We start from the raw sequence: 23,713 nt of genomic DNA on the forward strand, positions 1-23,713 counted from the left end.
ATTTCGTGTTCATTTCGACATTCCCTAACGACCCATCCCACAGAGGTGTCTAAAAGCACCTACAGATTATCTCTCATCTCTCTACTACTCTAATATGACACACCTACTTACATTTTAGGGGTAAATAATTTGAGACAGATTTACAGTTCAACCCTCTCAGTAGACAGGAGGAGAGGTCTGCGTGGAATATAAATTCAAGAATGTAATTCTTTCTCAAACAAATAATCTGTTCCCTTTCAAATATAATTAATGTTTTGATAGTGCATTTCTTGTGAGAGAGAGATACAAAAACAGAGGCAACCTCTTGGATCTCTGTTTGTATATTTTCAACAGGAATTTACAGTACCTATCTTGTGAATGTGACAGATAGAGTGTTTTGAACATTTAGAATTTTATTTATTAGCAGAACTACAGCAAGAAACCTATAGGTCCTTACTACCCACCATGCCCATTTAATACACGGTTTTGTTGCAAAGGAAATTGCAGTTGCAGGAGGAGGGCATTAGTCTTTCAGGGGGATGAGAAATGTTCCCTAGTTCTCAGGGTGCAGACTTCTGTGCTGTTGTGCTCCGGAGGCACACGTCCTTGTGCTTTGTCTTTCGTTCTCCTCTCTCTTTCCTCGCTGGGACTGTGCCTATGTCCCTTTTCTTCTCACGTAGGGAGTTAAGGAAAAGGGTGGGAATATTTTGGTTTTGAGTTTCCAGCGTTCACATTGGTCCGGGCAATAATGTGTTTCAAGTCACATAGTCTGAATAAAGCCATGTTTGATATTGCCCAGAACATTTGTCAGATGCTTGTTAAATACTGTTATATGACTGCATGGTTCATTAGTTATAGATTTGCTACCTAATTCAGTGGGGTTGAATTGTCTTTTTTCCCCTTCTTCCCCTCTCTCCCTCACTTTACTTCCTTCTCGCTTTGCTTTCTATCGCTGTTTTCAGAGGAAGGTATGCAAAGACGATTCTGCCACGCATGGGAACACGAATTTCACTGATATCTGTTCTCATTGCCTATGTCGTTTCTAAAGCGCAACACAAAACTGTCTTTGTGAGGAAAAAAAAAAACACCAAAAACAAACCAACCAAACAAACAAAAAAATCAAAACAAAACAAAAAACCCACCCAAAAAATCAAAACCAAAACAAAACCCAAACACCCAACCCCACACCAAACCCAAAACACCAAACCCATCTTTCAACTCAAAATGCTATGAACGCTGGAAATCAGTTTGAGACCAACGCCATATGGACACTACTATCTAGTTAATGAGTGGCCAGATTCAACTTCCACAAGTATCAAAAGTAAATTTCGCATTCATGCCAGTGCACTGGGTCCCCATTATGTCTATAGCCTAATAATACATCTTGTCATATCGTTCATTTTCCTATGCCATATTATTTGTGAAAAATTGAGTATTAATTGGAAGAGCAGAGAAACTTTGAAAAGTATTGGTTTCCAGCTGGGGTTGCCTTGCTTCACCTCACTTTGCTCAAGCCGGTACTTTCAAAGAAAGGGAGGACACATCTGAAAATGACTCTTCATAGAAAGTGCCAGACCTGCAGTCAGTCTGAAAGTCTTTAGCAACAATAAACATTGGGAATATGCGTCATTACTAACCTTGAGAAAATAATCATTGGGCTTAGAAGACTGGTATTTGCGTTTACAAAATACTGCAAGGAAGGCCCTCTAGTACAGGAAACAGACATGGCTATTCTGATGTCAGGCTTAAAAGAAAGAAAGAAAGAAAGAAAGAAAGAAAGAAAGAAAGAAAGAAAGAAAGAAAGAAAGAAAGAAAGAAAGAAAGAAAGAAAGAAAGAAAGAAAGAAAGAAAGAAAGAAAGAACAAAAAACACCTCAATTTTTTAAAATTTATAATCTCTAGATAGATTATTACAGACCCATAGAGTGTTATCTCCCTGTACATGGGTAGTATAACTTGGATTTGAAGTATGCAATATTGTAACACCCTTTTAGTTTTATCGTATGCATTGTCTGGATTTACCTTTTCTAGAAACTCCTAAAATGTCTTGTAAACACCTGAACACTATGACAGAGATAACCTTAGTTCAATACAAAGTTACCAACCTCAGTCATTGAGATCCAATTAATTCGATGTTTGCCTCCAGTGATCTGTGAAAAAAAAAAAAAAAAAAAACATACGGAGAGGGAGGCGACGGACACATAAAAAAGGAAAATATTTACCGCGTTGATTTGATAGTATGTAGGAAAATGTCAAATACACACTTTTTAACTATCGTCTTTAAAAATAACAAAAAATAATAAAAATAGCTTCGGTACCTCTGATATGCAACTGGTCTTTTTTCGCCAAAGGCTAACATTAGGGACGATCGCACTTACGTTCAGAAAATATTGTTATTTTTCTTAATGGGGAAAATTGGACTCCCGCGACTTAGATCTGTGGTTTTTAGAACTGGGATGGAAATTGGACTGACACCACTTTGCACTTTAACAATCGGATTTCGTCAGGGTACAAGTTGTTTGTTTAACCCGACAGCTCCGTGCACCCCGTCGCACGCTTTTACACACTCATTAAAACGATTATTCACGACCTGTCGAGTGTTTTCTCGTTCATTCACAGGAAAGACTTAGCGCTCTAAGATTCAAGAGCATACGGTCAGCTATACCACTGGCCGAGGGGAGAGATTACTTATCTCTGTGATCATCTGATGCGAGGCTGTCTTATCTCTACAGGTTGTAAAGCAGCAGTTCCTGGAGGTAAAAGAAAGAGGAAAAAAAATCCTCCCCCCCGCCAAAAAAACTTGCCGAAAGCAAAGACGAGGCAGACGAGTGAAGAGGGGCTCGGCACGGCTCAGCACCGGCGGGTCCCGTTCCCGCTGCCCGGCCCGTGGCTCGGGCTCCCGCCGCGCCGCTCCCCGGGCAGAGCGGGGCCTGCGGAGCCGCTCCCCTCCCGCACCTGGCCCCGCACCGGCCCCGCTCCAGCCCCGCTCCGAGCCCGCCCCGCGGCCCGAGGTGCCCGTGCCGGCACAGCCGGAGTGGTGCGGGAAGGTATCGATAAAGCAGAGCCCTCCCCGGAACCGCTGCCAAAGAAAATGCGGGTGTCGGCTGGAAAAGAGTGTTTAAAATATAGATCGCAATGTCAGCCTTCCGCGGTCCTGAGGCGGGACGGCTGGAAAACAGACCGTTCAGCAGAGAGGCTGGGGCGATTCCTTTCGGACCGATTAAATCATTAAGCCAAAACAGCATCACAAAATACCGCCTGCTTTGAACACTCGAATATTTGGATGCCGATCCTTCTGTTTTGTTTTGTTTGGCTTGCTTTGGTAGGCTTTTTTCTTTTAATATATCGATTTCTGATTTCGATATTCAGATTACCTTCCATCTATGAGGAAACCCCAGGGGCCACTCTTTTGCTGGGAAGGTGTTTTACACTTACAAAGGTACCTAAGGGCCCGGAAGGCGAAGCACACATCAACTCCTGTTCAGTCTCTGCGGATCCAGAAACCCATTTTTTCATTTGGAAAATATCTAAACATAATGCCCCTTTATTTAAATGAACCGACCCCGAATGCAACAAGGGATTTTAATCTGAAACGGTTTCCTAATTGCTCGAAAGGCAAGCACGTATAAGTAATTTGTTAAACTTATTGGATTGCAATAATCCACTATCAGGTTAGCTAAGAATGGATCTGTCAAGTGTGTTTCCCAGTCTAAGCTCTTTCTTTCAAACCAATCTGGTATAATAATTAGCAGACAAAGAACCCGAAATATGTAAGCAAATACCTAAAGATCTGCATAAATAAACATACTAATCAATAGCAAGCTACTCAACACTTGTCTTATTGATGAAGGGACAATCGATTTCGCTGTTCCAACCCGCAATCAGAGATCTGTATTTAATTATTAGTACTTTTACCTCCACTGATTTAGTAATAAAAATAGAGGTAATAAGTCCTACCCTTCCATCTAAATACAAATGATAGTGATGACATAACTAAAGGCAACTTGCGCTTCCCAGCAAAACAAACAACTTTGCTCAAACAGAATAAACAAGCAAGCAAGAAAAGAGCTGCCTTTCCTGATGAATGCTGGAGGACACCTTCACAGTCAGAAAAGATCGGACAAACACATACATGCAGATACATACACGTGTATATGTATAGCTATAGAAAGATAAATATAGAGGGAAAAGTTCATTGATGGAACAACAATGCCATTTTTATTTGCAAAATTCTCATCTGTTTTCTCATAAGCCCATATGAGTGTGTGTATACTATATGCTAATAAAAACACACTTGGCATTTTGTACCACTGTGGTACAAACTCTAGACTGCATTTAGAGCCCTCTAGATGCGCTCGCCATCAGAACTGCAGTTCAGAAATCTACATAGAGATTTACTCTTCACCAGCGTGTTGTGAAGTTACCTATGAGCCACAGCACTAAATATATAAACGATTATGTGATATGCTTAACCATACCCCACCACAGACCTCTCTGATAATCTGTCCCAGCTTTGCTTTGTTTGGGGTCTAGTGAAAAGTCTAATTGGAGCCATCATCTCCATTAGAAAATATATTGGTGTGGGGATGAAAGTGTGTTTGGGCATGCAAGCATCATAGAAAGATTTGAAACGCAACTCATAGTATAGCATCGCCAGGATTTTTGATTCAAAAGAACAGTTTGGTAACCAGTGAATATTACCCTTCCTTAATTTATAAAAGGATTGCATCGTTTTGAGACATGCCACGCTTCACAATGAGATTATGCTTTTTTTTAAATATGATAATGCTTTCTCAGTCTCTCTCTTTTTTTTTTTTTTTCTTTTTCTTTTCTTTTGGTTGTGTTCTGAGACTGAAAAAGGGTTCCTCTTTTTTACTCTATAGTCAGGCTTCGGTGAGATTTTTTACTCTATAGTCAGGGTTCAGCAGGTATGTATCTCTTCTTGGATATAACTAACTTAGACTAGCTAATATTAAATACTTGAAATGAGAGAATTTCTGAGTAAAAGCAAGCAAGGTGGGGGTGTGAGGTCGAGAGGCGACGGAGAGGGGTTCTCTTCCTTCCACTAGCGAACAGTGCAGGGCAAACACTCAGCCTGGAGGGCCTCCAAGTTAATGGGGATCTCGGCGAGGTCTCCCCGCGGGCCGGCCGAGGCAAACCCGGCTCCTCCGCCGCCGTCAAGGGAGAGCTGCAGGGAGCGCCCCGAAGGGGAAGAGCTCCTTTCACGTGTTTCTACTTTCCTGTAAAAGATGCCCCTGCGAAACATTTGTAAAGAGCTCTGAATTCCCAACCGAGGAAAGAAAAAAAATCAACCCAAGAGAGCCCAGGCTTCGTGCCGCCTTTGTAGTTCGAAATTCAGGCTCCCTGGTCAGGCGGCTCCGGGCGAGGAGAGGTTTCACCTCTCGGGCTTAGGTTAAGCAGTTCTTTGCAGCTAGCTTTACAGGGATGCTTTACTCACCTTAGGGTAGGGTGACAATGGCAGGCTTTTCTCAGACCCCCTCTCGTTTAGTCTTTCCTCTCAAATCACGGATAACCCCGAATACACTTGAAGGACTCCCTAGAGATAATTCTTTGAAATGGACTTTGCATTCATTTCCTCGACTGAGAGCAGCAAATCCGCTCGCTTTGAGTCTAATTCGCTAGCCTGATACTGTATTCTGTTACACAGTATTGAAGCGGGGGAGGAGGGGAGGTTGCTGGTAGTTGCTTTGGTTATTTGTTTATTTTTGCAGTTTAATTATTTTTTAAATTATTTTTTGTTTTTCAAGTTTTCCCTGATTTGTTTTGCTCTAGCTGCGCGAGAGGTGAGTTTAACAATCCCATTCCTGGATCGAAGCATCCTGGGCTAGTTCTTGGGAAGACGACTTTAAACGCCTTTCCCTATGGCAACATCTGTCTGTTGGCAGCTAGAAGAACGCAAGGCTGACTCTGCACGGAGAAGGACACTTCACATCTCCCCTCCTTTCTGAGGGGAGCGAGGCGGCCCGGACCCCAGGCCCTGCCAGTACAAACGCCGCCCGCAAGCCGCCCTTTTCCCGCCGGGCGGGGGCTGCGGGGCGGCGGGAGCGGCGCGGAGCGGCCGCCGCGGTTCGCGGCTCTGCGGGGCCGGTGCCGGGCCCGGCGGGGCGGCTCTCCCGCGGGCCGAGAGCGCCCCCAGCCCGCCGCAGGCGCAGCGCCGCCGCCGCTCCGGGCCCCGCGGACACGCGTGTGCGGGCACGGCCGTTCGCTCGCTTGCGCCGAGAAGGGCCGGGGGCCGGCCGCGCCGGTCGCTGCCGTGCCGAGGATACGCGAGTGCGGAGCCGCCCTGCGCAGCGCGGGGCGTGGGAGGCTCCGCCGGTGCCCCGCGGCGCCCACGGGGCCGTCCCCGGGCAGGTTCGCACAGGGCACACAACGCGCCGGCGGATCTGTCACAAGTCACCGCCGGCGTGAGCTGTGCGTGTGCGGGCGCTCGTCTCCCTGCACCTGCGCCGGTTTCTGCCATGCGAAAGAGACGGGCCCTCGGTACCGCTGCCCCCCCCGCTGAGGTGTCCCGAGCACAGCGTCGCGGAATACTCCACTCGCTGTATATTAAAAAAATTAATTATTTTCGTGAGGTCAAAAGTAGCAGGAGCAAAGGGGTCAAAGTCATCCGCCGGGTGGGACACCAGACACGGCTCTTCCCCTCCGCCACAGCAGGACAGCAAAAGAAGAACTAGTAGGTCCGCGGAGGGCCCCATCCCGGGTCCTGCCCACGCAGCAGCGCGCCTGCCCCCACCCGCAAGGATGAGCACAGTGAGCACATCACTTTTATCAGTCATTTAAACTTTTGCCCCTATTCCGAGATTTCGGCACGTAAATCTCAACGTACACAGAACTCAGTCATGGAATTTGGAGAGTGGGAAGACAAAGGGAGAGTGCCTGCAGCTCTCTCATGGACATCAACGCTGCCCGTGATCCCTTTTAAGGGCGCGTTTTCTCCACTAGAGCACTCAAAGCAAAATTAAGCTCAGTATGGCTCTTTGCAAGGTCTCTTTCCTCGATCTCCCCAAATTTTTGGCATTTAGTCTCTTTCCTGGAAATTTAGAGATATTAGCACTCTTTACACAACCCCAAAAGGTGCGATAAGCCTGTAGCTTTTTCTCAAATGACAAGCTCAGAATTTTTAGAAATAATTCATTACAGAGTCCGCCTATACTCGCCATGCTAAAATCGTCTTTCATATAGCAGAGATGGATAAAGGACGAAATTTCCTCCCGACATGAGTGGTGGAGGGGAATTTTGCCTAGCCCCCGTAATATTTCAAAAAGGCAGAGCACGCTCAGGGATCTGCGGGAATGGCGCTCTCTCCCCTTCTGGTACCAAAGGACAAAAATCGCGCGTGAAGTTACTTGATACCTGAGAATAAAAGAGGAGTAAAATCCGCACTCACCCGGTGCCGTCGGAGGACTCCTATTCCCAAGTGCCGTCGTGCGCCTTTCTTGCAGGTAGAGGCAGTTTCTCCTGGCATCTTTAAAAAAGGCAAACACAACATTGCACCCGTGTGACTTTCTCTGACATGGGTGATAAACAAGCAAACAAAGAGCAAGTTAACAAAACAAGCTAAAATATCTACAGATTAACCACAAGAACTGCTAAATCGTCGAAGAAACTTCCAACTTACCGATTGAAACGAAAGAGCCCGAGGGGGAGGGGGAAGGCCGGGGGAGGAAACACTTTGAGGAAGAGACCGAAAAGAAAAAAAGAAGAGAGAGAGAGCGAAAATCCTGACATTAGGCACACTCAGTTTTGGTGTAACCGGTGCTTTGAAACTGTGCTTCGGTTGCATGGGCGACCTGCTTATCGGGGGCCACGGGGAAACTGTGCGTTTAGACAGAAGTCTGTCATCTCTATCCATTCGTATCACATGGATCTGCCTGTGGGGATAAGAGGTAGGGAAGATTTTCTTGAAGTGCACCTACCCTTCTGGCGGGAAGGATTGCTGGGCAGGTTTCTTCTGGAGGGTCCCATCTCTCTGGAGTAGCTGAAGTGGAGTTGAGGGCAGGTTCTCCGGTGAGGTAGGAATGTGCAGGAACTCCGCCCTCTGGGCACAGTCACACAAACCCAGCACAACAGATACAGCCAGCCCTAAAACCTCTATTGATCTTCACCTTCACCTCTTCCTAACCCATTTGCCCACCAGTTTTTGACCCATTTACCCAGGCACCTTCACCACGGGGCGGAAGGGGGGGGGGTGTAATAAAAACAAGAACACTTCAGTGCACAGAAAAGCAGAGAAGCTGCTGCAGACACTAGTGCAATGGATAGACACCTCTGCAGTCTGTGTGTCTCTATGTGTGTATACATATTTATTGCCAATCGCTGATTTTGTAGTCGCGTAAGATGTATGCGCATATACTTTCTCGGGCGGGTGCATTATTCGCGATCACACAATTAAGTGCAATAGCGGTGATTATCTACAGGCAGACTTTTTTGTTTGTTTGTTTGTTTATCTCCCATCCTAAGGGAAAATACAACAATTAAAGAATAAAGTCGCTAATAAAAGGAGTATTGCTCAGTGTTCTTTCTTAAGCAAAACTCTGATGCGGTTCAGTCAAAACGTAACCGGAGTTCAGTGGGAGTTTTGCTTGAGTGAATACTGAATACATGGTGATTGAGACCTCATATTAACACAAGTGGTGAGGGGGTGTGTACCTGAATCATAATTTCTGACATAAATCTTAATAATCATCAGAAGTTATAAAGAGCAAAATGACGTCCCAGTTAAACTGTTTTTTTCAAGTATCAGATTAAAAAAATGTCACTCCCCCAAGCAGAAGTTTTGTGCCATTTAAGCCAAATTACATTTTTGTTCATTTTCTTTTAAACCCTTTCGTAAGAATACATTCCACATAAGGGATGATATTTTACTGTAACAAAAGAAAGATATCTAAAATATGACAAAAATTTGTTGGCCAAATATCGCGTTGAGAATTCGAGTTACTGTTTATTATGCTTCAAACATGTTTGCGAAGGCAGTCTTAAAGTCCTAATTGGATGTTTCTTGATGAGCAGATTTCTTCTCCTACGATCTACGCGAGCAAAGTTAATCACCTCCAACATCAACTAAGAATATAACAATAGCTCCTTAATTCCATAAAGACCGCCCGTCCCCCATAAACACTCTAAATTAGGAAACGCTAAAGAAACGACGCTAAGACACTGCATCATTCTAGAAATGTACATGTTTAAAAAATCCTAGAGGCTTAGCTTGAGGATTTGACATATAAACCACTGCGGAAACAAGTATCAGATAACAGAAATACTGTGTGCTAAGCCACCCCCCCTGAAAAAAAAGAAACAACCAAACCACAAAAAACCCATCACCACCAAAAAAACCACCAACCCCCCCAACAATAAAGCAACAACAAAAAGAAAAACAAACAAACCAGCACCTCGAATTCAGTGCCGAACCAGACTGGGCAAAGATCAGCCTCAGCGAACAAAAGGGTTTCTCTGTCTGAGGAGCAGGCAGAGGTAAAGACATATTTGGGGCCTTAGCAGTCCTGACACAATCCGTGACAACTTTCTCTATTTACTGGTGTTATTTTATTTTTGTTTTGGGCTGTACCTATTTTTTTTCCTTTACAAAAATAGTCTGATTCCTGGTAACGTGTATGGAAACGTGAATAAATTACCAGCTCAGCAACCACCCCTGCGCCTGGTGTAAGAGAAAGAGGGAAAAGTCTGTGGCACCTGAACTCCTTAGGCAATACTGTGCAACGCCGAGCCTAAAGTAGAGCTCTGGGAATGAGTGCTGGCTTAAACTAAGTCTGGAGAGACATGCATCAAGGCTACCCTTCTCAGGAATTATTATGCATCACGCTTATCTAATTAATGCTTATTAGCCAACCTCAAACTCTGACATGGTGAGATTGTGCTTTCCTCCAACCTGATCTGTCTCTTTCCTCCCTTCAGTACACTGACAGCAGATTTTTTTTTTTTTTTTTACATTGCAAACAAAATAATACTTTACATATGTGCTATTGGATTTCCTACAGCATACAATCAGTTGCAAGTGGTAAATAATAAATCATTTTCTTTGTCAGCTGCAGCAGATGCTGCTCTTTTAAGTTGTTTAGGCACTAGTACACAGAATGGGGTCTCTAGGCTTCACGAATTTAAATCACACCTATTGTATTTTATTATTTCCAATAGTTTTGTTGAAAAAGAGGTTTGTTTTTTTTTTTTTTTTTTGTATTTTTGCATCATTTGTTTTAATGACAATAGAGTCAAGAAAATGGGGGAGGGTAGGAGCTTCCAAGTGGTGGTATCATCTCTCCATCCCTAAACAAAGCAATCGTTTTCTCATAGTGATGATTAATTTTGAATTGCAGGAGTGAGAGTGAAAGCTAAGAATATCAGAGAGTTCTCTCCTTCTCCCCCACACAGTGCAAAGCTGGGTGTCCCATCTCTCATCCGTAACCTTTCACTTCCCTCTCTTTCCTGTAGATCTGTTTGCATCTGTTTATATATTACTTATTTTCGGGAGATTCCCTCTTCCTCCCTTTATTCTTTCAGCACGCCAAATACCCTGTTTGCAAGAATTCAGATTTTCCACTGCTTCATTATTCATCCCCCCCGCATTTTTTTTCTTTTATTTCCTCTTTTCTGTCTTTCTAAGATAAGCTCTTTAAAGCGTTTGCGATAACATCTCCGACCTAGAGATTATTTTTCATTCGGCCTATTGTGAGCAGTCGCCGATTTATTGCACTGCTGCAGAGCTCAGTTTGGGCTACAAACGTAACAAATGAACAACTTGTCCTCTGCGGACTCACCGCGGGATCCAATTAGTTCCTAAACCTTTTGCACAAGTTTTCTAATTATTTTCAAGAGTTGTGGCCTTTATAGGCTTCCCTAAACTCATCAAGACACCAATTCTTTCAAGGATTAAATGCTTCTTAAAATTACTAGCAGCGTTGCCCCCTCAAAACCAGTGGATCGATTCTCCGGGCAAAGCAGCTTTCTTAGGGACGCCCGCGTGAGTTACTGGGCTTCAGCAGGCACCGAGAGAAAAAAAGAGCTCGTTTGCAAAACTTTACATGTAAGCGCATCCACGCAGGTTTGGTTTGTTGACTCTTTTTCTTTGTTTGTTTGGTCGGTGGGCTGTTTTTACCCCCTAAAAGGTTCGAACATCGGTATGCGAGGCAGGGCGTCACGTGGGCCCAGCGCCCTGCCTCCCTGCCATGGACTGCGCCCTCACCTCGCCGCGCTCGCTCTGCCCCCCTGCCCGGCCCGAGGGGCGCAGCGCCGAGCCGCTGCCAAAAAACACCGCTACTGCCACAGCACCTACAGCCACAGGGTCCGCAGCACCAAAGTACATCCATACACACAGCCTGGGTACTTCCGGGAGAGCGCTCCTCTAAGATAAGGGTTATATTTTATACACACACATACCACGGCTTGCTAAATTTGGTCAAACGAGCATATGATAGCTGATGTGTGTATATACGCACACATACACATCCTTTGCTAATATATCTCGAGTCATCATAGAGACGAAATTAATTTCCTTCGGTACAATAAGTCTTTGAATGCATTTCAGAGATTGCAGGAAGAACACGTACCTATACAATAATGCACCTTGGCCTTTTTCCCTATGTGGGCTTATATGCTTAAATTGTATATGTATGCGTGTATATTTGCATACATATGCAATGTTAAGCATTTTCAGCCTAAGTCAGATTTTAGTAAAACACCATACCTCCTACTAAAAATTTTTAAGCAGACTTTATAAGAGTTCTGCCCCAAAATGGACATCGAAATACTGGCCATGGTGTTTGATTAAATACCTTGATCCTTTACATTTGAAAATACTGCAGCTAAAGACAGCATGGGAGGGGGCGGGGGGAGAAAGAAAGGAGCATGTGAAAAATGGTGGACTGTGCAATAAGCAGCGCTCTGATCTCACTGTAACTTTAAAGCCTCTGCCACATTAGGGTTAATAAAAGAGACAAAAAAACTATCAAGTATATATGAATTTAGCCTATTTTTTTATTTCTGTGTGTTCATAGTAAACATTTTTGTAAGTGACAAACACGGGCATATGACCACAGTATCACAATCAAGAAATTTTAAGACGACATTAACAATCACTCAAATTTATGCGGCTTCTGCGCAACACAGGTTACATATTTGCAAGGTTTACCTATAAGTACAATAGGTATTAACATTTCACTACATTTAGAAAAAAAATAAAGGTGACCTGTTAGTGACCACATACATCAAAATATACACAACACAAACTGAAGGCAATCATTAATTTTGTCCCCTTCTGATTAATTTGAACGGGCAGTGCTGAAAACTGAAATAATGTTGCTGTTTTTTTAAATTACTTCGTACACTGAGTGCATTTTCTAAAACCCAATCTTTGGTCTAAAAGTAAACAAACAAACAAATGAACAAAAAAAAAAAAAAGCAATTCGGTAAAGAAAATAATAAAATAATAAATGGCCAAAAGTAGATCTTGGGCATTTTTCAGTATTAATTCTGCTTAAATACAAATTATGTTTTAAGGTTTTCTTATAGTTTTCATAAATTTAGTGGTTTGGTTTGGCTTTTTTTTTTCTTTCAAGGTCTGCACCCACCGATATTTCCATGATAACTTATAATACTGCAAACATGGAGAATCGGGCGGCTTTTAGTGATAGACTTATCATATTTGAGTAAAAAAATTGCAAAAGCAGTCACTATTTAGATACACATTCTACTATAATTTTGTCTTCCAAACTTCATAGTCTACAATGCAATCTCCCCACATTGCACCTTGCTGACACTCCTCACCTTGGTGGAATAATAAACAACCCTAAAGACTGAACAAACGTACAGAAAATGGGGGACTTAATAAAAAATACCTGGACTTTTTTGTTTTGCTTTTTTTTTCCTTTTAATTATCATTTACAATGCAAATGTGTGTAAAATGTTCACTTACAGTCTGATCCAATGGATGTTAATGTATTAAAGGGTTTGAAGAAGACCCCTGATTTTGATGTGTGAAATAATCAGAAAGTCCTCCGGAAAGTCCCGTTGTAAAACTTGGCAAAGAAGGTCTTAAGGACTCACAGGGGAGAGTGGAGGGCGCCTGTGGCGACGTGGAGGAGGAGGCTGCCCTGGCCGTCATTGAAGTGCTGCTTTGAGAAGTCATTGAAGGGTGAGGAACATGGGGGAAAAAGTAACTCGTCTGTCCTGCTAGGAGATTTACAGAGCAGGGATTTAGGGAATAGGTGCCGGAGCAGGGAACTGACAAGCCACACGGCACTGAGGCGGCCAGAGCTGCTGCTGTGAGGTGATGAGTGGCATAAGGTATCTCTCCATTGACTAGTCTATCAACACTTAACCCATTAGACGTGGAAAAGGAGTGGTTGTTTCCCAAGGAGTTTTGAGTCAACACTGAGCTGTAGGGCATGGGGTGGCTGGGGTAGGCGGACGTGGTCCCATTGTAACTCAAAGTGCTGCTGGCCCGGGGGTGGTGCAGGGAGAGGAAGGGGGACATAGGCCAGTACAAGGATCCTGCCCTATCCATGAATGTCAGTCCGGTAGAGGTGAGCCGGGCGCCCCGCTTGAAGGCCAGCTTGGCCCGAGAGGTGGTGGAGCGCCGGCGGAGCTTGCCGGTGGTGCCCCCGATGAAGACGTCGTCGCTGGAGGGGTCCAGCATCCAGTAGTTCCCTTTGCCCGGGTCGTCGTAGTGGCGGGGCACCTTGACGAAGCACTTATTGAGCGAGAGGTTGTGCCGAATGGAGTTCTGCCAGCCCTGCTTGTTCTCCCGGTAGTAGGGGAAGTTCTTCATGATGAACTCGTAGATGCCATTGAGCGTGAGGCGCTTCTCGGGGCTCTGCCGGATGGCCATCATGATGAGCGCGTTGTAGCTGAACGGCGGCTTCTCGTACTTGCCGTTCTTCTTCTCCCCCTCCTTCCCGCTCTCCCCGTCCTTGGCCCCCTCCGCCGCCCCCTTCTTCTCCTCGGCCGCTTTCTCCTTCTCCTCCAGCTCCGCCGCCGCCGCCGCGCCCGCTTCGCCTTTGCCCGCCAGCATGTCCGCCTTGGCCACCTCCAGGGCCCCGGAGGCGGCGGCCGTGGGGGGCGGCAGGAGGTGCTGCCCCTTCTCCTCGTCCTCCTCCTCTGCTGCGGCCGCTCGCTGGGGCTGCTGCGGCGGCGGGTGGTGGTGGTGGTGGTGGTGATGGTGGTGGTGATGGGGGTGGTGGCTGTTGTGGTGGCTGTGGCTGCTGTGGTTGTTGTCGCTCTGGACGGCTTCGGGCACCAGGCTGTTTATGCTAAAGGAGGATTTCGGCAGCATTTTCACTTCCTTCCTATCTCCCATGTCCAACATCACACACTAGTCTGAGGGGGAAAGTTGCGGCGGCTGAGGGAGCTGCGCGCGGGGCGGCGGCGGAGGCGGCGGCCGAAGCGGCGGCGGTGGCCGAGGCGGCGGCGGCGGCACCACCGGCGGCGGCGGCGGCGGCAGCGGCAGCGCAGTTGGACCGCAGTCTCGAGCGCTGGCAAGTCATGTAGCACGGACAGGAACCGCCGGGGAGGGAAAAAATAATAGTAATAATAATCACCGATCAGAGAAAAATCGAACCGAGTCGCAGCGGAGGAAAGAAAAAAAAAGGTGAAAAAGGGAAAAAACCTTCTGAAACCTAAAAAAAAAAAAAAAAAAAAAAAAGGCAACAACACACAAACACAGACACACCAAAAAAAAAAAAAAAAGCTACTTCATGGTGCCCGGTTCCCCCGGCACGGCAGCGCAGGGGGAGGCAGGAGGGAGCAGCAGCCGCCGCGGGCCGGCGCGGAGCGAGGCAGACGGGCGATACAGCCCGCCCCGGCCGCAATTAATTTCAGAGCTGCCGGCACGCACCGGGGCTGTAAAACATTTTTTGGTTTAACCTTTCCCACCGGCCGCCCAATCAGGGCCGGCGGCGTGCCCGCGCGTCTGCCCGCCCGCCGGCCAATGGCTGCGCGCCGCCCCGCCCCGCCCCGCCCCGCGCGCCCCGCCCCCGCCGCCGCCGCGGCTCCCGCGGCGCAGGGATACCGGCGCAGAGGCGCATCACCGCGCGGTGCGCGCGCCCCCCGCCCCGTGCCCCCCCCCGGCCGCCGCCGCGAGCACAAATCCCCCCGCGCCGGACAAGTCGCGCCCGTCCCGCGGCGGCGGGCTCTGCCCGGCCCGGCCGCTCGCTCCCCTAGTTCCTCCGGCGGACTCAGGCCGCCACGAGCCGCTTTGCCCCTTCCTCTGGCGACGAAGGAGGCGGGGTGGGAGGCCGGGTGGGTGAAGCGGCCGCGGCACACCGGTGGCGGCGGAGGTACTACTTTGCGGATCCCGCCGAAGTCGCTCGGCGAGTTTATTTTCCCAGGCCCGGTTATTTCTGTTTGTTATTTTGCCGAGGCAGAAAACAAAACAATCGTCCGGAGGGGACGCAGGCGGCGAGATGGGCCCGGCCTGCGGCCGGGGCCGGATGCCGCTGCCCGCGGCCTGCCGGGGGAAGACGGGGTCTGCTCCGGCCCGCTCGGGCCGTGCCCGCCGCTCTCCGGACTGTGAGTGGGGAGGCTCGGCAACGAGCGGCCCATCTCCTCCCCTCCGCTCGCCCCGTGTCGCCGGGGCCGGAGCCGGGCTGCGCGCTCCCCTGCCCGCCGCCCCCCTCTCGGCCCCGCGCCGCTCCCGCTCGGACGCCGCTTCCCTTGCGCGGCCGCCAGAGCCGGGCGGGAGGCGTCGGGCTCCGTCCGCCCCTTCCTCCGCGCTGCGGGCGGACGGAGCCGGCCGAGCACAGGCCGCGCGCCAGGCGTACAAAATAAATGTTGGCATTGGTAGCCCATGAAATGGACACTGCGGTTTCCTGGCGGCCCGGCCCGTGGGCCCCGCCGCGGGGTCTGAGTTCCGCGGGGTTTCGTTTTGTGGGAGAAGGGATAGGGCGGGCAGAGCGGGCCGGGTTCTCCTGGGGCAGGGAAAGGGTCTGGCACCGCTTTCCGCAAGTAGACGCGGTGATACAGGCTCGGGCTTACGGCTGCGCTTTGCCGGGACCAAAGGGTTGCGTATTAATTGTCCACAGCTTATCGTTTTTTACTGTCAGCACGGGGACAACAACAACAACAAAAAAAAAAAAAAAAAAAAAAAAAAAAAAAATCAAGCGGAAAACAAAGTGAAATACATCGCGCAGCTTTCTTACTCGGAAAGGAGAAGGGAAAATGGACAGAGAGCGTGCTGATCGTATTCAGACCAAAGCTGTGGCAAACCTCTAGCAGCGCGTTAAGCTGCTTCATGTTTGTGCTGGAGGAAAAGATGCTCTGTAGAAACAATACGTGCAGCTCAACCCCAGCTAAAACAACTTATCCCAAGGAAATTCAGGTTAGAGCACAATGCAATGAATGTAGTTCTGTGCAGACGTGCGTTTTATATATGTGTTTGTGTATGTCTGGTAGGAGGGAGGGAGGAAAAGCGAGTGTGGGAAAGAGAGAGTAAATAACGAGGACAAGTAAAATGGGCCGGTAATAAACAATTGCAATTGGGGATGCCATGAACTCTGGGCATTGGATTAACCTCGAATGACCTTACCACAATTGTATTTATTTAACCAATTTCATAACAGGTTGCTACTCACACACACACACAAGTTAATGATCAACAACCACTCTTTTTTCCTTTGTTTGTTGTGTAGTTTTAGATTTTGGGGTTTTTTTTAGAAATTGATGTTGTATATTTTGTTTTTTTTTTTTTTTTTTTAATCATGACAATTTATAATTATTTTGTTTCTCAACCCTGAAGTCAATGTATGGGATTTCTTGACGAAGAGTGCAATGAGGAGGATATTATATGACTCTACCATGGCAAGGGGTAAGAGGAAAGGTAAGCTTCCTGCATATTATTATGATTATGATGATCATTAACTAATATGTGTCATTATGGTGCACTAGGATCCCATTAGGGTGGCTGGGCCCAGTGCGTTTTCCTACTCGGTCTAGCATGTAATGATTCGGTGTAACCAGATTCTTGAGAAAGGACAGGTTACGTAAACATTTACTGATGTGGAGTAACTATACTATTTGTACTCTGATATGCAGGAAGGAAAGTGTTGATTAACACAGAAGAAAAAAAAAGCGAAATTAGCTGATTGCATGCTCATAAGTGCAAGCTGTCATTGAACTGCTTTTAAAATAGACACAGCTGGGTGTTTGTGTTGAAAAATTTCTTGTGTTTTTGCTAATACTGAAATAAGCATGATTTTGTATACCAAACATTTTCAGATCATTAAAATTTGTAATCTGTGCTGGTTTTAAACACAAAGAAAAGAAACAGATTCATTTCGTTGTAAAATTTGCTGATATTATATTAACTCAATCAGGTCTGTACAAATGGTGTATTGTGCCTTATCAAATCTCTTTGATCCATTTAATACACAAAGTGCCAAACGTGTGTATTGTTTGTTAACATTGAACGTTTTATTCAAATCCCAGCTCTGTAGCGAACTGGAGGAGTTCTTGTTTAATGTAACACTGACATTGCCTGTTGAAATTTTAATGCCTTGAGGTGTTTCTTAGGTCAAAGCTGAGTTTACTTTGTGTTATGCTCAGGGATGAAAATGTAGCAGGGAAGAAAATAGAAGTTTTATCTTTTTTGCATTTCTGAGCAAAAGGCTAACACTGCAAGAAGCACACTTTAAAAACATTTGATGATCTAGATTTAACATTTGGTCATTTGTCACGGGTGAGGAATAAAACTCTGTGCACAAACTTAGGATTTTTATATATATATATATTTTAATGCTGTGGATATACAGTTCTACCAAAAAAGGAAATGTTTTGTCCAGTATGTAGTACATCTCTTTCTGCGTCCATGAAGATTAATTCATTGTTTACGGGAGAGAAAAAGATATGTGAGAGAAGCCACGTCAATTATAATTTCTGCTAGACTTAAACTTTCGAGTCTTCTTTTTTTTTTTTTTTTTTTTTTTTTTTTCCCTCTTTCTCCTTCGGCAGAAAAGGCACCGTTTATAAAACTATTTACTTTGGAAATGCGGGAGTCTTACTGCAACGCCAGTTCCTTCCTGAGCTCTGCCCCGAACACGACTCCACTTCAGTGGTACCTTTGTGCATCGGGGCACTGCATAAGCGGCAGGTTTGGCTGCTCAGCTGTAGCTAAACCCGAATTCGCTTAAGAAAGTCCCTCATGGCAGGATTTTCTAACAGGGAAGGTTTTGTGGAGTGTTTGGAGTAGAGGCTTGTGCATGGTACTGAAGTGCACAAGCCCCAGCCCTGTGAAATACGGGTGGGTGTGCAGAGGGGAGCCGCTCTCTGCAGAGTGTGAATGGTGCCTCACCTGCGTGCTCGTCGACGCTGCGGATGCACCGAACCGAGCGGCGGGGATGGACCGAGAGTATCCAGCTCCGGGGTCAGGATGGGGCTGAATAGCTGAGCTGAAACGTCCTGGCTGAAGTGCCATTCAACAGCGATCTCCGTGCAGCTCTTGGGTATAACTCGTAGGGATAGTGTTTCAACCACATACTTTTCTGCCCCCGCCCTCCCCCCGACCTTTTTTTTATTATTATTATTTTAATTTTTATTTCGTTTTTAAATTAAAGGCCAAAGGAAGAAAAGACCCTCTCCAATGTACACTTAATGCATATAGCATAGTTCCCCTGCACCACCCCCCGCCCCAGCTTCAGCCTTCAATCCCCCTTCACACGGGTATAGTGGCTCTGTACTCTCGGGCTCTTTCAAGGCAGTTAAGCTGCTAAAATGTACTGACAGCTTAAGAAATGAATGAGATTTTTTTCAGCCATGAAGAAAGGGTATTTAGTAACCACGCTTCGATGGCATCATGCTTCCATGAAACGAGTCCGGACACTTTGGTTTAACAATCAGTAATATCACATTCGGTACAGTAAATGCCTCCATGTACGCTTATATAATTCTATTCCCCCTTGACTATAACCTTGCCTTATTTATTCCAGGTTACCTGGGCAATTAAGGTAAGGACTGCTCAGCAGATACTGATACCCTGCTGCTAAGGCATGGCGAATGGGGATGGAGCAGTGCGCTAACAAAGAGAAAGAGGTAGTCAAACATTTTGAAGAGGGGTGAATGGGACTGAAGGTGGATGGATGAATGGAGGCAAAGAGGGAGAGGAAGCAGCATTCAATGGTCCGGACTTCTCTCTGAATTTGTAGATTTAAGTTTAGGTGTCCGCCTCTAGTCAGCTTCCAGTTAATCCTCAACAGCTTCTAGTGATTAGAAGTTAGTCTATTTAGCATGCTATATCCTTCTTCCTTGGGTTTTAGTTACAAGTTATACGATTAGGATTGCGAGAACAGTAGTGAACTAAACTTCCCAGTAAGAGGTCTTCACACCAGGGAAGTGTTACTTTGCTGCAGCAGCCCTGCCTCGTCAGTCATTAGGAAGCTGCAGGTTGTCAGAGGCTTCTCTTGCGCGCACACAAGCGCAGACACACACGCGCACACACACAAAACCACAGCACTAAAACTAAATTAAGAAGCCGATGATTAAGACAAGCGTCTACGAGGCCTGTCATTTCAGCATCCTTCCATCATAACATTGTGGCACCGAGAAATTTGCTTGAAAACCCTGGAAAAAAATGTCTATGGGAGAGCCTCGTATTTGAGGCTGTTAATATCAAATATAGACTGGGAACTGCCTCGGATGCAAGATAGTATTCCGCAGAGGAAAGGAGCACTGCAGAGACCTTGGTGCTATCCGCGCACTCCCGAAACTCTGGTAAGTATCTCTCCCTTCTATTGAAGCAGGTACGCACTGTGTGACTGGAACTGGACCGGGTTTGAAATCCGCAGCTATGTTCCCTTCGGGGAACTCCACCTAAAGATAAATCTGTAATGAAAGGTCCCTACTGGATGACTAATGGTTATTGGCACTCGGTGCCCCTTTAAGGAGAGCAGCACATATTGTGCCGAAGACCTTGCAAGCACACTTTAAATACAAACCTTTTAAGTTTTCCTCCCATGCATACACATCCCTGTTGTTTTTGGGCTAGCTGTATTGTGTCTCTCCCCCCTGCTCTCCTTATTTAAGCTCTCTAGTTTTCCCTCCCCCCACCCCATTCAGAACTAATTGCTCAGTTACTTAAATGTTTCAAAAAGAGCTAAATTTCTCCATCCGATGATCTTTTGAGAAGCTGCACTGTACCATAAGGAACCGCCAGCGGGGCACTGTATACCTTAGAGAAGCCTGAGCAACTAGAGGAGAGGTAGCGTTAAAACAATGACATTAATAAACTAAGTGCACTGAGTTCCCCTCCTGTTGAACTTTAGGGAGTTTCTTGGGCGGCAGAGGTTGAACGCAGAACGTCGAAGTGGGAAACAATGGCTGTAGGGGCCAGAAAGCTTTGCTGATGTCGTAAGCGTAAAACAAGACAGAATAGTGACAGAAAGAGATCCGAGTAAACATTGGAGTATACATTTCCCACGGCGACTACGCGGAGTGGAGAGGTCTGAATTAAATCGCCTTAATTAAAGGCTGAAGATTTTATTTATTTATTCCTGTAGCTGTAGAATACTATCCACAGAAAGCCTATCTAGGCGGTGTAGAGCATCCACTAGATTTATTGTGTTCAGCTGCCGCTGCCATAATTTTTCAGACCAGAATATTTTTATACTCACTGCCAACTTGAAGATCTGCGGGGTTTTAGATCCTAAATTTCGCTATTATTTTATATGCCAGTGTGCAGAAAAGAGCCGTTACACCTGCATAGGCAATAGGTCTATCTGTGTAATGAAAGCTCTCCTTAATTCAGAAATCAAACAAAAATACAAAATATCCTTTAGGAGTTATCCAGAGCGTTATGCAGACGACAATAATAAAATGCAAGGGAGAAATGAAAAACTTAAAAACCTTGTTTGTTCTGGAGGTTTAAATACATAATTTTATATTCTGTTGGGTTTACTGTTTAAAACGTTCTAGGCCAGTGCTTTTGTCGGCATTGTGATATTGAAGCAAAGAATGTGAAATAAAATACGGGGGACCTGGGGAGAAAAAAGAAAAACAACAATACACACCCCAAGTAGTGCTTGAAGAAGACCTCTAGCTGCTCTTTGACTCCTAAGAAACTGTTGCTGGAATATTTTCATAGTGTTGTTTTAAAGCTCCGCAGCCTCCTATAAACGTAATCTTTGGCAAATGACACATGAATCTGGCTTTGCAGTTTTTCGGTGACTCGAGAGAAAAGACGCCCTTTCCCCCCCCCTCCACCCGCCCCCCTTCTCCGGCTTCCACCCCTTCCTCAGCAGAAGGACGGATAGGGTCTCTCTCCCAGCGCTGTTCCCATTCCCTCTCTCCGCCAAAGGCATCCGGGCGCGGGGGGGCGCCGGTGCCCGGGGGTGCCCATCCGCCCGTCCTACCTGGCCGTGCCGCGCCCGCCGCTGCCCGCTCGCCGCCGCTCCGTGCGCCGCGGCCCAGTCCCCGCACCGCGCCTCGCCGCAGCCCTCGGCCCGCCGGGGTCTCGGACTCGGCCGGGTCAGCTGCGGATCCATCTTTTAGGGCCTACAAAAGCGCGTCTTCCTCCCCTATCCTCCTATCTTCCCCCGCCCCGGGGTTCCCTTGTCACCGCAGCAAAATGCCCGATGTAGAAAGAAAGGCACAACGGACCGTACGCCGCTCTAGGGAGGGAGTTGGGCAGCCCCGGAGTGAGGATGCTGATGACTTTGCCCGTGCCGGGGCTCAGGCGTGAGGCGGTGCCGCTCTCGCTGGCGGCCGGAGCCGCGCTTGGCGGGTGTCGGGATGGTGGGGCTGGCGCTAGCGCCAATGACTGCTCGGGAAGCGGACCCTGCTCGCTCCTCGGTGTCCTGGCACAAGCAGGGCTCGCAGGATGTGCCTCTTTGTGTAGCTTGTTCTGAATACTTTTTATATCGGGCAGGGTGGTCTCCATGTTTTCTTTCTTTCATTCTTCCTTTCTTTAGCAGAAGGAGGGGGGAGTGATGGCAAGGGGCTTGTTGGATGATTATAACCGCTACCACTTAGAAATAAGTTTCTTGGGGAAGGGCTGATATCGTACCCTTGATACCAGTGGGTGTGTCCATGTATTATTTTAATATGATATGCCTTTTATATAGAGCTTGTTTTCCTCCTCCCTCTCTCCCCAGCCTCCCCCTCCCCCCCGCTTTGTTTCTGGAATTTGTTTCGCTTTTAAAGCACCAGCACAAACAAACAAACACACAAAAATGACTGGCAACAAGTTAAATCCCATTTGTGTCCCTCCCACCGAGCACGGACCATGCCTCGCTAAAGCCTGGGGCTTGTAGTTTTGCCTCGCTAATAGTATGACCAAGAAAATGAAGTGGCTGCAGACAGACTCTCCCGGCATTGACAATGCGGAGAAGAAAAACGTAGAAAGATTTCTCCCGGAATGCATCCCCCTGGTGTGGTTTCTTCTCTCCATCTTTTAGATGAGGCACTCGCATAGACGCTCACACACACTGAGGTTATGTTTCCTAGGAGTTTTGAGAAAACAATGCTTATTATAATCGAGCTATACACGCCACCAAGTAATGAAATCATGCCGTAGCTACGGAAACTCCAACAAATAAGTAATTTCCATTTGTCTTCTAGCCGAATATTGCAGAGGGTGACATTACACTTAATTTTCGCATTCATTTCCAAACATCAATGAAAGGGCAGAGAAAAGTCTCTCAAGTAGTTGTACACTTTGGAATTAATTAAACGAAAAATAGCTCTTTTTTATTATTATTTTTCTGCCTTCCAAGGCGACTTCAAGCTAATTCCTGTGGCTATACTAAAGAGAGAATCCGCAAAAGCAACAAGCGTGGTTCTCACTGAAGGTCGGTATCGTGTCCCGCTAGAGCTTCACTGAGAGCATCTCACAGTGAGCCACCCGCTCATTCCTGCACCTTCCCTTAGCTTTACCTTACAAAGTAATGGAGAAAACATTCGTGTTTGGCTGTACTTAAAAAACACCTTTTTACGCAATCGCACGGTTTGCAAACGGTAGTTCAACTTTATCTGTTGTGGTGGGCACGTGTTTTGTCAGATGAAATTAACTTGTGAAAGCCTTTGTATCATTTTTTGATTTGTGTTTGTCGACAACGCAGATCATACCTCTCCGCGTTGATGGTTGATACAATTGCTAAATTAAAGGCATGCTTTCGGCTCTGGAAAACAACAACAGAACTCCAGCCCTCTGAGAGCTCATTCTCAGAGAAACAACCCGAAGAGCAGTAGAATAACCCACCACACTGTTTTGTATGTGCTTACGGGATCTCCATATATTTCTGTATCATTCTGCCTCTCTATTGTCTGTTCCTAAAGACAGCCAAGTCAATCCTGGGCTTCTCACCTATAATCGCCTGCCTAAAAGAACATACGGACAGTATAGTGTCTCTAAATCTCCTCAGGAATGCAATTGGCGTGTATTTTCCCCGTGTCTTTTTTCTTCCGTGGTAAATACTAGCAACTGAACTTCTTGTCTTTATGTGTTTCTATGTTTGAGCCCCAAGAAATTCAAATCATTGCAGTAAGCTCATCAATCCTTCCTATGCACACTGGAGAATTTTTCCTCCCTGCTTGTTCTGCTTCTCATTTCCAAGGACACCGTGTTGAGCCAACGGTCTGGTTTAGGCACTTCTCTGGACTTTCAGATTTTCAATCTAAAGCTTTCAGTATGTTGGGACTGAAATAATGGTTTTCCACATTTCAAAAGGGACGAGGCTCTATTTATAAATGTTACAGAAGGTTTCGTTACTTCAGGATCA

General features: G+C 46.5%; 1 protein-coding gene across 1 annotated transcript; it reads right to left on the bottom strand.

Annotated features, from left to right (window-relative positions):
- Positions 1 to 11,969: 11,969 nt before the first annotated feature.
- FOXG1 (forkhead box G1) lies at positions 11,970 to 14,808 on the bottom strand. Its single transcript, XM_064715416.1, has one exon. It carries the CDS (start codon positions 14,314 to 14,316, stop codon positions 12,943 to 12,945), a length of 1,374 nt encoding a protein of 457 aa, XP_064571486.1. The 5' UTR covers positions 14,317 to 14,808; the 3' UTR covers positions 11,970 to 12,942.
- Between the last annotated feature and the right edge of the window lie 8,905 nt (positions 14,809 to 23,713).

Source organism: Zonotrichia leucophrys, chromosome 5, assembly GCF_028769735.1.
Source record: "Zonotrichia leucophrys gambelii isolate GWCS_2022_RI chromosome 5, RI_Zleu_2.0, whole genome shotgun sequence".
In the NCBI taxonomy this organism is placed as follows: Eukaryota; Metazoa; Chordata; class Aves; order Passeriformes; family Passerellidae; genus Zonotrichia; species Zonotrichia leucophrys.

What these genes read in the sequence shown, in the direction of transcription:
- FOXG1 (XM_064715416.1), bottom strand. Translation starts at nt 14,316, where the DNA reads ATGTTGGACATGGGAGATAGGAAGGAAGTGAAAATGCTGCCGAAATCC.